Source organism: Zeus faber (assembly GCF_960531495.2).
Source record: "Zeus faber genome assembly, chromosome: 4".
Taxonomy (NCBI): domain Eukaryota; kingdom Metazoa; phylum Chordata; class Actinopteri; order Zeiformes; family Zeidae; genus Zeus; species Zeus faber.
The window spans coordinates 3,162,156-3,175,845 of record NC_137191.1 but is presented as its reverse complement, the minus strand read 5'-3'; the positions used below and the strand labels follow the sequence as shown (position 1 = coordinate 3,175,845).

The 13,690-nt window shown below is 38.9% G+C and overlaps 1 protein-coding gene across 1 annotated transcript in view; it reads right to left on the bottom strand.

The window, feature by feature from the left end:
* Nucleotides 1-295: 295 nt before the first annotated feature.
* The window catches only part of wdr17 (WD repeat domain 17), a gene marked incomplete at both ends in the record, with an annotated part of 98,075 nt that continues 84,680 nt past the window's right edge, over nt 296-13,690 (bottom strand). Inside the window, 10 exons of the mRNA XM_079998662.1 lie at nt 296-415; nt 2,858-2,955; nt 6,427-6,494; nt 6,920-7,021; nt 7,164-7,265; nt 8,556-8,658; nt 8,951-9,092; nt 10,235-10,346; nt 11,201-11,340; nt 12,493-12,592. Of these exons, the coding sequence (XP_079854788.1) occupies nt 296-415; nt 2,858-2,955; nt 6,427-6,494; nt 6,920-7,021; nt 7,164-7,265; nt 8,556-8,658; nt 8,951-9,092; nt 10,235-10,346; nt 11,201-11,340; nt 12,493-12,592 (1,087 nt within the window). The remainder of the gene's footprint in view (nt 416-2,857; nt 2,956-6,426; nt 6,495-6,919; nt 7,022-7,163; nt 7,266-8,555; nt 8,659-8,950; nt 9,093-10,234; nt 10,347-11,200; nt 11,341-12,492; nt 12,593-13,690) is intronic.

Here is a 13,690-nt window from a genome sequence, read left to right as displayed (position 1 = left end):
GGCCTTTATTCACATTTAAATATTGAAGAAAAAAAAAAAAAACACCTTGATACGGCTCCGTCCTTTTATCCATCCAGTTAAGGAATATAGGTGTATGAACGGCTGAAGCCTCATATTCACCCTTTCCAAACAAATACAACAAATGTCTCTGTTGCCACTGTTTTTTCCCTCTTGCATCTATTAGGTCAAACTGTCCGTCCATCTGCATCCGATCAGTGGTCTGGACTGATAACCGAGTGAGTCATCTGTGCGTTACATGGTGTGCGTTTCATATTGTGCTTACAGTATATGTGGATTAGAAGGGGTTTATTCGAACCCCGGTGCCCAGCGGAGAGAAGGGATTGACTTTGGCCCACATCAGGGCGTCATTAAGAGAGATGGCTGATTTACCATCCTCTAGCAAGAACACTGGACCCTGCATCATAAAGACAAGGACAAAACATTAGAAAAGAGGGGGAAAAAAAGAAAAACAAGAAACAAGTGATATTAACATCACAATAAATGACAATACCCAGATTGCAAGAAATGATCAATATCCACATTCCAAGAAACAACCCATGTTTATGCAACAAGAAATGAGCAATATTTTTGTAGCAAGAATCGAGCTGCTAACTTTTTCTTATGATTTTGAACTTTGATCATTTAAAATTTGATTAGGAAAACACCACCAACAAAAAAACTAAACTTAAAGAAAATCCAGTTTTCTGAAGTTCAGAGTTGCTTATGATGTTTACAGTATTTTGTAAAGGCTGACTTAAGGGCCCTTAACATAGGACGCGGTGCGCGCTGTGCTTTAAACTCCACTGGTGTGTATTGGTTGAACAGCGCAGGATCTGCCCCAAGCAAAGCCGGGAGAGGCGGCCTGCCGTGACGTGATCCCCGCTGGGCCAATAGAAACAAGAGTTGAAGCAACACTGGAAGCCTCTGTGCAATATAGAGGAGAAACTGATTTTATTAAATCCTAACGGATTTAACGGGACCTTGGAAGGAAATGTGTGTGTGTGTATGGCCAATAAATATTAATTACAAGATGTGATCATGACAATTCCCTGTCATTAAAATAAGATATGATTGTCTGAAGACATATATGTGTGTGTGTGTGTCAGTGTGTGCGTGTGTGTGTGCGTGCGTGTATGTCTATATACAGTATGTGTATATGTATATGCGTGTGTGTATATACTGTATGTATAAAAATATGAGTGTGTGTGTGTCTGTGTATACATGTATATGTGTGTGTGTATGTGTGTATGTATATATGTGTATGTATATATATATATGTGTGTGTGTGTATGTATATATATATGTGTATGTGTGTATGTATATGTATATATGAATGTGTGTGTGTGTATATATGTGTGTGTGGATATATATATGCATGTGTATATATGTATATGTGTGTGTATATATGTGTGTGTGCGTGTATATGTGTATGTATATATGTGTGTGTATATACGTGCATGTGTGTGTGTATGTATATACTGCATATGTGTGTGTGTGTATAAATATATGTGTGTATATATACATATATATATATATATATATATGTGTGTGTGTGTGTATATGTATATACATACATACATACACACACACATACACCGATCGACCACAACATTAAAACCGCTGACAGGTGAAGTGAATAACATTACTCATCTCATTCCACTGGTACCTGTCAAGGGGTCGGATATATTCGGCAGCAAGTGAACAGTCAGTTCTTGAAGTCGATGTGTTAGAAGCAGTAAAAATGGCCAAGCATTAGACGATCTGAACGACTTGACAGGGGCCAAGTTGTGATGGTGAGATGACTGGGTCAGAGCATCTCCAAAGTAGCAGGTCTTGTGGGGTGTTACCAGTATGCAGTGGTTAGTACCTACCAAAAATGGTCCAAAGAAAGGACAACCAGTGAACCGGTTGAAAGGGTCATGGGCGCCAAAGGCTTATTGATGTGCATGGGGAGCGAAGTCTAGACGTCTAATCTGATCCCACAGAAGAGCTACTTTAGCACAAATTGAAAGATCCTGGCCGACATAAAGGTGTCAGAACACGCAGTGCATCGCACATTGCTGCGTAGGGGGCTGCGTAGCTGCAAACTGCTCAGAGTGCCCATGCTGACCCCTTTCCACTGCTGAAAGCATCTGCAATGGGTACGTGAATGTCAGAACTGGACCATTGAGCAAGGAAGTAGGTGGCCTGGTCTGATGAATTTTGTTTTAATTTACATTATGTGGATGGCTGGGTGCGTGTGTGTCATTTACCTGGGGAAAAGATAGCACCAGGTTGCACTATAGGAAGAAGGCAAGCTGGCGAAGGCAGTCTGATGCTCTGGGCAATGTTCTGCTGGGAAACCTTCGGTCCTGGCATTCATGTGGATGTTACTTTGACATGTACCAACTACCTAAACATTGTTGCAGACCAAGTACACCCCTTCATTGCAACGATATTCCCTAATGGCAGTGGCCTCTTTCAGCAGGATAACGCACCCTGCCACACTGCAAAAATTGTTGCTCAAACCAAAGAGTTCAAGGTGTTGAGTTGGCCTCCACATTCCCCAGATGTTAATCCGATCGAGCATCTGTGGGATGTGCTGGAACAACAAGCCCGATCCATGGCGGCCCCACCTTGCAACTTACAGGACTCAAAGGATCTGCTACTAACGTCTTGGTGCCAGATACCACAACAGACCTTCAGAGGTCTTGTGGAGTCCATGCCTCAATGGGTCAGAGCTGTTTTTGCAACACGATGGGCGCCTTCACAATATTAGGCAGGTGGTTTTAATGTGGTTGCTGATCGGTGTATCCAATTTCAACTGACACTCACCAGCCAATCAGAAAGGAGTGTTTTCTGAGTAACACAAACCCACCTGGATTCTGTGTCCCGTGAAACAGGATAGCTGAACATCTGAGTGACTGGGGAGATTGGAGCCAGTCACATAATCCAGACCACACAGGGTTAACGTTGCTGGGGGAAGGGAGGGGTCACTTTAATGTTACTTCTGTTCATTCAAGAAAATGTAACTGTAACCGCCAGTGGCGTCTAACCACTACGGGCCGGTGTGGCCAATAAACGCTCTTATGCAGTCCTGGTTTCAACTATATTTATTCAATTAAACATTGCGGAACTCAGCTTTTGCTTGATATTGACATAAGAGGTCCCCGTCTTTTAAGATACAAACAGAAATAATATTTATAGGTTCGGTGAAGATATCATATTGTTACGTTTGCTGCATCAAATAAATAGTCCAAACAGTACTGCCTCACGTTGTCTCTCTGGAAGGAAATCATTAATTGTTGGAAGCTACCACTACGGTTCGGAGCTCTAGGTTGCTCTGGAAACAAATGTGTTGTGCCCATCACATTTAGTGACGAATTCAAAAATAAATGGATTGCGGCCACTAATAGCACCATGAATTGTTTATAAATTGCACCTGTTATCTTCGCCATTTTCTGTGCATTGGTGGTGGTGGTTGCGGGGTCTTATCAGTCTTAAATAAATAAAAAACTTAAAATAATTGTTGGACAATAGTTATTTTGATTTAAAGTGTTTCATGAAAATATAAAATTGTAAGGAAATCCTTGGAGGGGATGTGCCGGTGCTGTGCCAAATCCTGACGGAGGGTGGGGGTTGTGGGGGACACCTCATGACCCCGGGATCCCCCGCAACCCGTATACGGGAAAACCCAGTTACACGAAGACCCCATTGTGCGTTTATGTGCAATGACTATATAACATTGAAATTGTATGAGTAAATATATAATGTATATATAAATATATATATTAAAAAATCTATAATCTATATTTTTACTTAAGAAATTCTAGTTTTCACCCAATGTTAATATTAAAATGTAAAAATGATAGTTGATTTCATATATTTTTCTCTACAAAGTTCTTTAGGTTTTTGCAATATCTTTCGAGTTTAATAGGAATTATACAGACATTTCTTTCAACATTTGTAATGCCTTTTTGGACAAAACTGTATCACAGTTTCAACAACTTTTTTTGGAGTGCATTTTGAAAACCACCATGGAATAATAATAATAATAATAATAATAATAATAATAATAATAATAATGATAAATATAGCTGTAGGCAGCAATACATGGGGTCCAGTTTATTTGTTTTAGGTACGTATGACAGCTCATTGGTTTTTGGACTAAACTTCAACATCAAACATTGTGGAGTTAGGTCGTGGAGTTACATTCATAATACTTATTTTTTTTATATTGTGACTGACTCAAGGTCAGTCACAATATTCTTCTAAATTAAGCTGTCGGAAACACACACAAACACATATATACACACACACATACATATATATATATATATATATATATATATATATATATATATATAGTATATATATGACGTTTATTTAAATTGAATCAAATCTTGTCATTGTTAGAACTTACCTTGTGTGTAAGTACATGTGAGTCTCAGTGACGGGAGGTGACATACCAAATGCTGACGTATTAACATAGGTTTACGTATTTACAGAAATTTACGATAGCAGTTGAACTTACATAATTATATTGGTGACTTTTTTCCTTGGATTACATTTTCAATAAGTTGCGTTTCCATGAAATACAAAAAAACTTGTGGTATTTCTGTGATTAATTACCATTCCACAGCTTCTGTTTTTCCGACGACTCTCTGGATTTTGAATGCATCACTCAGTCGCCCATTTCAGTGGATTAGACTCAACACTTTTTTGCGTATTGTTCATTAATCCGGCAAAGCAATGGGGTCCACGGAGATAATATGTCAATCAAACGGATCTACAGACATCTACCAGGTAAGAAAGTACATAAATATATACGTAACACATACTTTGTAATGTCGAACCAGTACAGAACTACGGATTCTACACCGCACACTGGACAAGGTCCAATGGACATTCTGAATCAGAACCTCCACAATTATAGTAAATAGTATGATGACATCATAAACCGTCTAACTGTAAATCTCATCTCGTTAATTTTGTTTAGGAATAGTGGCATGTAAGTCAAGCAGGACCAGCTGAATACTTGGGGTCAAAGTTGTTTGGTTTTTCACTAATATCTGTATGTGGATCGTTTCGGACAGTATTTAAACATGAGATACTTGTGACATACCGGTTTAAACACGACATAAACCGTGTTTGTAGGTTCAGGTGTTGTGTTCCAGATAGTTTTAGATTTCCAAATTCTGAGAATTTTGCAGGAACAATATCAATAGGGTAATAATGAAAATAATGTCAAAATATTATTTACAGATTACTGGAAAGTCGGGGCGTGACACAACTGGTGCTTCAGTTGCACCAGCTCTCTGAAGACGATCACAGAGTTGAGCCTTTTTTTTTGGTCTCGGGCAGTTACCACTAGCTCTCCGCAAATGGTATTAGCATCACTCTAACTGTGTGCAGCTTTAGTGCCGGTGTTTGTGAATTGGACTCTATTTGCAACAAGGCTCATTTGTAAAGAGAGGGGCTAATTTTAAAGCAAATGCATGCATAATACCAAATTCAAATATGCACCAATAATACCCATGCACCGAGATGTTTGTGTGGCTGTGCAGTTAGCGGTGCATTTCATCGCTTGCGGTTGCGTTGTGAAATAGACGCTTGTTTTTTCTGTTATTTTGCGCCTGTTTAGCGGCCGCAAAACCTGCACAATCACTTTGAAAATTCTCCCCTCAGTGTTTTTTGGGTTTTTTGTTCGTGCTGTGCTACCAGCGGATATTAGCATATCAGTATCAATGACTAACAGTCAGATTATAAGATAAGCAATATGAATATGAATCACGCTGGCAATTTGCTGTGTGCGTGTGCCCTGCACCCACGGTGGTGTTAAGGTTTGTATTGCTTTGCTTACATAAATGTTGAGTCTGTATTTGGTGATAGCTTATTCTGGGAATGAGTGAAAATATTGAGTGAAAATATTTGATTTATTTATTATTAGTTTTTATTTAATATCTCTGCTTGTTCATAGCCTACCTAAAGCATTAAGTTATGTTCTCTGGTTAATTCTACTTAAGTTACTGAGTAAAACTTCTACTGTTATTTGCTGTAAATATGAGCTGCCTATTTATGTTGTAGGCTATAGACCTCCTGTTAGGAAACATAGTATACACTGTTTGATTTATTACTGCTTAAAAAATAGCTGTTTGTTATTTTTTTTTCAAAATCAATGTTTAAGTAAAATGGTAAAACTGTAATAAATTAGACTTGATATAACACGAAATAAACTGCTGTGTCAGATGATGCCTGCTAAAAAAATCAAAGGTGATATGCCTTTATCAGCTAATGGTGCTGCACCAGAATTTCAGTGACAAAAACGTCACTGGTTACCACTACTCATTTGGCGTCCATTAAAAAATAAATAAATACAGTAACATAGTAATGATTTCTGTACAAAATGCCTAAATTCATACAGAAATAGCTGAGTATAAGTATTACCAGAGACTGTTGGATAGATTCTGTTGTCGAGCACGCTGAATTCTTGTTTCTGGGACTCTGATGGAGGGCTACTGGGGACATTGTATACACACCTGGCAAAACACAGACACGACAATGAGACAGATATATGGCCATTATTTGAATTAGGTATACTCCTATCACCAGCCACTGTTTAACAAATGGGCATGTCTCAACAACTGTACATTGATTATGGAATGCAAATAATAGGCTATAATAATTTGTAAGTATTAGCAGCTGATTAGCTGATTAGCATCAATTATGGATGGAAGATGGAGATAATTTCAATTTCGAAACTTCAAAAGGGGTGTATAACTGTAATACAGCACACTACAAGTTTTATTTAAAGTTCTTATATTTTTTCAAGTATATTATATTGTCCAAGCACATGTACTTGTAGTCTGTGGGAAATATCGTCTTAGATCAAAACAAGCTGTCCACCACCTGACGGTACAGTATGTGCGTGTTCACCTACTTGCTGTGGTTTGTGGATGTGCAGGCCCTCCAGGCATCCAGCTCCACAGAGAGCTGCTCTATCTTGAGAGGGACGCAAACCTCCCTCCGCTTCAGAAGCTGACTGAGGAACGCAGAGCAACACACACACTAAGTTCAGGGGGGGGGGGGGGGGGGGGGGTCGCTAAGTGTGCATTTAATCAGGTACATACAATGTACTGTATGTACAGTATATGATTTTACAACACTAGTAGTAGTGTAAATACCTGGTGTATTCATAAAGTGCTGGGACAATGCTGGAGTATTGTCTCTTAATGGCCAGCAGAGCTCCAATATATCCACATAAGATCAACAGCTCACTGCGGGCCCTACACACACACACACACACACACACACACACACACATACATACACACACGGTTAATCAAATACTTATAGCATTATAATAATAACCGAGTGCTAGACAATGAAAAATATCTTCATGTGTTTTTAAACTGCATTCAGATAAAATAGATAGATAGATAGATAGATAGATAGATAGATAGATAGATAGATAGATAGATAGATAGATAGATAGATAGATAGATAGATAGATAGATAGATAGATAGATAGATAGATAGATAGATAGATAGATAGACAGATAGATAGATAGATAGATAGATAGATAGATAGATAGATAGATAGATAGATAGATAGATAGATAGATAGACAGACAGATAGATAGATAGATAGATAGATAGATAGATAGATAGATAGATAGATAGATAGATAGATAGATAGATAGATAGATAGATAGATAGATAGATAGATAGATAGATAGATACACACACCAATCAGCCACAACATTAAAACCACCAATATTATTGTGTGTGTGCCCAATATCAGTGTGTGCTCATTGTAGGTGTTTTTGGCGGCGGACAGGGGTCAGCATGGGCACTCTGACCGGTCTGCGGCTACACAGCCCAATACACAGCAAGCTGCGATGCAGTATGTGTTCTGACACTGTTCTATCATAGCCAGCCAGCATTAACCTTTTCAGTAATGTGTGCTACAGTAGCTCTTATGTGGGATCAGACCACACGGGCTAGACATCACTCCTCACGCACATCAATGAGCCCATGGACCTTGTTGCAGGTTCAACGGTTGTCCTTCCTTGGACCACTTTTGGTAGGTAGCAACCACTGCATACAGGGAACACCCAACAAGACCTTCCATTTTGGAGATGATCTGACATAGTCGTCTAGCCATCAAAATTTGGCCCTTGTCAAATTAGCTCAGATCCTTACGCTTGCTCATTTTTCCTGCTTCCAACACAACAACTTCAAGAACTGACTGTTCACTAGCTGCCTAATATATCTCACCCCTTGACAGGTGCCATAGGAACGAGGTGAGCAATGTTATTCACTTCACCTGTCAGCGGTTTTAATGTTATGGCTGCTCGGTGTGTGTGTATATATATATATACACATACATCGCACATATACACACTCATATATACCGTATATATATACATATGTACACACACACATATATATATTATATAATATATATATATATATACACAGTATGTGTGTGTGTCTGTGTGTGTGTGTATATGTATATGCATACAAAATTAAACAAAGTTAAATGAAGAACAAGAAGAATCGGAGGTTTTTACTCAGTTAACTTGGCCATGATGAGGCGGTCAGTTCGGATGTAACTTAACAGGTCTAGAATTGGCTCAACAGCAGCCGCCGTCCAATCAGATCGACTCAGCTGCTCTGGGAGACAGGGCATAGAGGAGGATTTGTTGTGTGTGTGTGTGTGTGTGTGTGTGTGTGTGTGTGTGAGTGTATGTGTGTGTGCGCATGTGTGTATACATGTGTGTATAAATTGTGGAAATACATAGAATCAAAATATTTGTAGAGATAATATGATGTTACATTCCTCAGGTCACTTGCATGAAAAAAAAGTTATATTTGTGGTAATAAATAATTACTGTTACAAACAATTTAAAATATCACTGTTTTTGTGTGTTCCGACAGCCAGTGACACATAAATGCACATACATACCTTTGACATGCGCTAATCCGATACATAGTGCATTCTCAGGCTCAGGGCTAAGTAGTTGGAATTTAATGGCTGAGAATAAATCTCCTTCAGTCAAGGCCGCCTCTGCCAGGGCCTTACACTCTTCTACAAGAGGGAGACCACACTGCCAAAACAATATAAAAAAATATGTTATGTCTATGTATGTGTGTGTGTGTGTGTATATATATATATATATATATATGCGCACACACACGTACAGTATATATATAACTCTTCCATCTCTCTCTCTAACTAATTTATATATATGTGTATGTGTGTGTGTGTGTATGTGTGTGTGTGTGTTTGTGTGTATTAGGGGTGTCGCGATTCTCCAAATCCATGATTCGATTTGACTTTTGATTTTAAAGTTTCGATTCGATTTCCAATTTAAAAATCAGCGTTGATGGCTATGCCATAGTTGGACTATCCAGTCTTGATTTGTAAAGAAAAACACTTGTTTCTCAATATGTAAATGTGATTCCAGTCACATTAAATAATTAGAAATAATGTTATTTTTTTGTAGTGGAATAAATTTAAACAAAATATTTCATCCATTTTCATAGATAAAAGAAAGGCTTGGGAGCTGTAAGAGTCAGCTCTTTTCAGTGATGATTTGGCTCACTGAAAAGAGAACCCTTTTAAAACTACCGCAAGTGTCTCTTCTCCACCCACCGCGTCCCTGTTCACTCCGTACGTTCTTCTCTTATCAGACTTTTTTCTTAATTCTACTCATCATATCACAGCATCATGTTCCATTTAACATTATTACCTTTCTTTGATATCATAATCCAAATCATATCCATAACCTTAACTACTCTTACGGAGTGTGTACCCTCTCACATGCTGCCGGTGCTCTGTTCTGCCCTCTCAAGTAGACATACTGGACTGGACATACTGAATATGGTAAAATATACCATATTTTATTGAATCGGAGCACATTTTTTCTTTAATTATTAGAACGCACAAGCTGCGAACTCCGATGCCTGTGGTTCGACCCCCCCCCCAAAAGGCATCGCTTCAGTGATACAGAACACAGTTTATTTTCAGAAAACGTTACATTAGAGATCACATTTATTTTGTCTGGGTGGTCATGTTCCATGTCGGGCAATATAAACCACAAAAATACAGGGAGAATTGCGAACCTTCAGAGAAAGAGGCCCAATCATCGCATACAGATCAGCCGCGACAAAGAAGTCTCAAATCTTCCATTTTCAGAGTTATTATAAAAACATCCTTTGATCAATCAGTGATACATTTTTAACCCACCTTCTCATGTATACCGTTTATTTCAGCAGTGCTTCCTGGGTAAAATGCACAAAGTTTGGCCAAAAGGAGCTGATTGTCAGGGATCATATGAAGTAGGTCTGCTGCAAGGTCCCTGTAGATGAAACACAGCGAGGATTAAAAAAGACATCACAAGTTTGACAAGGTCTCTTATGCCGGGAACAATCAAAGAAAGAGGTTGGAAAAAAATTGTTTGTTTAAAAAAAAAGAAAAGAAAAACTATGTCAAGTCAACTACAATTATACCATTTTACCAATAATTTGCTGAATTTTGCTTGTATAATTTTCTTGTTAGGTCGGGATGTGTAGCACTGTCTAGGCTGAATTTATTGGAGTGCTGAGCTGAGTTTTCACATTGAGTGAACGCCCATGGAGTTTAGCCTTTAATAAGCTCTCATTATAAGTTGTCAAATAAAGACAACTCAAACAAGAAGATAGATTACTAAATACATACTAAATAGATAGATACTTAGTTTACTGTGTTATTTATAAAAACAAAATATGCAAAGAGCGTTTTTTGGAGTGGCAGTTTTTCCTTCAGAGTGCAGAGCAAGAGCCCAAGCCTCACTGGGAACAGTTGAGATATATGGGTTAGATGATGGCATGATTGGAAAAGGCATTCCGTTTTTTTTGTATGTCCGTTACTCCACCGCATGGGAAGAAAGACGGTTGAAGAATGTATTTCATCAACATTTGCATCAACAAAATTAACACTGACAAGGACATGTAAAGAAAACTTGCACTGCCAATTTATGTTTGTGATCAGGACCTGAGGAGTTAGCAGACAGAAAAAATAACAGTGATAGTAGTGGTACGTCATTAATACCTGTTGTCTACAGATAGGAAGCTGTGATAGATAAAGAGATTGAGAAGAAAATGTGTTGATGTTGTCAGAGAAAAAAAAAACATCTTTACGGAATTCAAGTGTATGATGGGTAGTAGTACCTACCAGGTGGGTGCTGTCATATACTTCCTGGCCAAAAGCTCAAGGCAGTAAGTTGTGCTTTCATTGGCTGGTTGACCGAGGACATCGCCAACACAAACAGCCAACTCCAGCTCATTACCACGAATAAGACTGGACATGGCTAGCTGAAAATATGGGCGAAAAGAGACACACACACACACACACACACACACACACACACACACACACACACACACACACACACACACACACACACACACACACACACACAAAACACACTTAAGAGCAAATACAATAAGCTATACAGTACAACAGGGCTTTCCCCTCAAAGTCTTCCTCGGCAAAGAAAATTAATCAGACCGTCCACTCAGCATCAAGGTCCTGTCCTTTAAAGAGCAACACTCACGTACATTTTTTTTATGAATTTACAATTTTGGGCTTGTGGAGAACAAGGTTTGAAAAAAACAACAACAAAAAAATCTCTTACAGGCAAAAAGAGCAAACACACAGGAAAAATGTAGGTAGTAAAACTGCATTTTGTTTAACACCTCGGCGGGTGACGTCACAGAAGGGAGTCGTCGTCTCTCTGCCACAGCACAGTACCAGGGGGGTCATCAGTCATCAGGTCATTAAGTCGTGAGTTTTCTAACGATTTACGATGGTGAAATTCTATGTTTGTTGCACCAACTTTAGTTTAACTGGGCACAGAGTTCACAGTTTTCCGCTCAAGAAAAGTGATGGGGTTAGCTGTATTCGCATGTGGCGTGGGTAAAAAAAAAATTCTCGGAGAGGAATTCCTACTGTGACCCTCTTTCCCAGATGGGGTTAAGACTAGGGGATGTTGTTGATTAGCAGGATGGTCTCTGAGGGGCTGAATTACTGCATTCAACTGGACCTCGGAAGTCCTCATAGTATGCTGCTACATAGCAATTTATGTTGCAAGTCTATATTGTTATTATATCTTCATAATGACTGTTGATGTGAGGAAATAAGCTAGAATGTACGACAACCAAATTATTTGACAAAGTTTGAACTCACAAAAGAACCGTTTGATCAACAACCCCAAGATCAACATGATGATTGCTTGGTAAAACTGGTCAGAGGAAGAAATTCACTTTATTTCTATTTATTTATCACTGTAATATAACAAAACTTACCTGCCATTATTCATCTGATCATGCAGCCAAACATCTATTTATATCTCCAGCCCTCTGCCTGGCAATTGCTCTGGCTTACTAATTAAATTTATTTAAACAGCTTAAAACTGCATCACTGTATACTTGTAAATTTTCTTTTTATCAAAAACGGACACATACCTCAACACTGTCCACAGCTAGGTGGCAGCATGCAGCCAGGACAGAGCAGCCATCTTGGAAGTACCACTCCGCCAAATCCTGAGACACTTTGTGGAGGAGACTTGACAACGATGGATTGAAATTGGATTGTACAAATTACTATTCCATTAGAAAACATAAACTCACTGAGCACTTTATTAGGAACACTATACTAATACTGTGAGGCCTGCCTTTGCTCTTAAAACAGCCTAAATTCATCTTGGCATAGATTCCATAATATGTTGGAAACATTCCTTTGAGATTCTGGTCCATGTTGACATGATTGCATCTGGCAATTCCTGCAGATTTGTCAACTGCACATTCATGCAGCGAATCTCCCGTTCTATCACATCTCAAACGTATTTTATTGGATTCAGAGCCGGTGACTTGGAAGGTCACTGAAGAAAATTTAGCTCAGTGTGACTTTTGCTTTGTGACATGGTGCATTATCATGCTGGAAGTATCCATTAAAGATGGGTAAATTGTGGCCATGGAGGAATTAACATGGTCTGCAACAATACTCAAATAGGCTGTGGCATGTGAAAGAAATTCTTCTGCAAAGATCAGTGAGGTTAATCTTAATAAGGTGAGGTTGAATGCTACAACATTAGTAGTAGTGTAAATACCTGGTGTATTCCTAAAGTGCTGGGACAATGCTGTAGTATTGTCTCTTAATGGCTAGCAGAGCTCCAATATATCCACATAAGATCAACAGCTTAACCTCTGAGGTTAATAAACTCTGAGAATATTCAAGATATTGATTCTGCAGAATAAAGAGAAAGATTCAGTACTGCTCCAAAGCAGCGCCCAGATCAATCTGATATCATTTCTGAAGACAGGAGGCTTCATACAAAAAACAGGGTGTGGCTTGGGTCAGAGGTCTCCTACAAGTCTGTGCCCCCCAAACTGTCTCCCTGGGTGCCACCCCCAGACAATGAAATTAACAGGTACTTGCAAACTTGACCTGGCAGACGCGGGTTGCACGACAATGCACCTCTAGGCTCCCCTGTTGAGTTTCTTTATCTCCATAGAAGGTAAACAGAGCCAAATGTGATCTGATTCTTTCATGTTAAAATTGACATTGTAGGGAGCAAAACATTTCTCTTTACATAAACTCTGGGGGGTTCCTGGGGAAATAGAGACAAATGTTTTAAAACCCCCCTCTGGAGGTAGAGGCCTT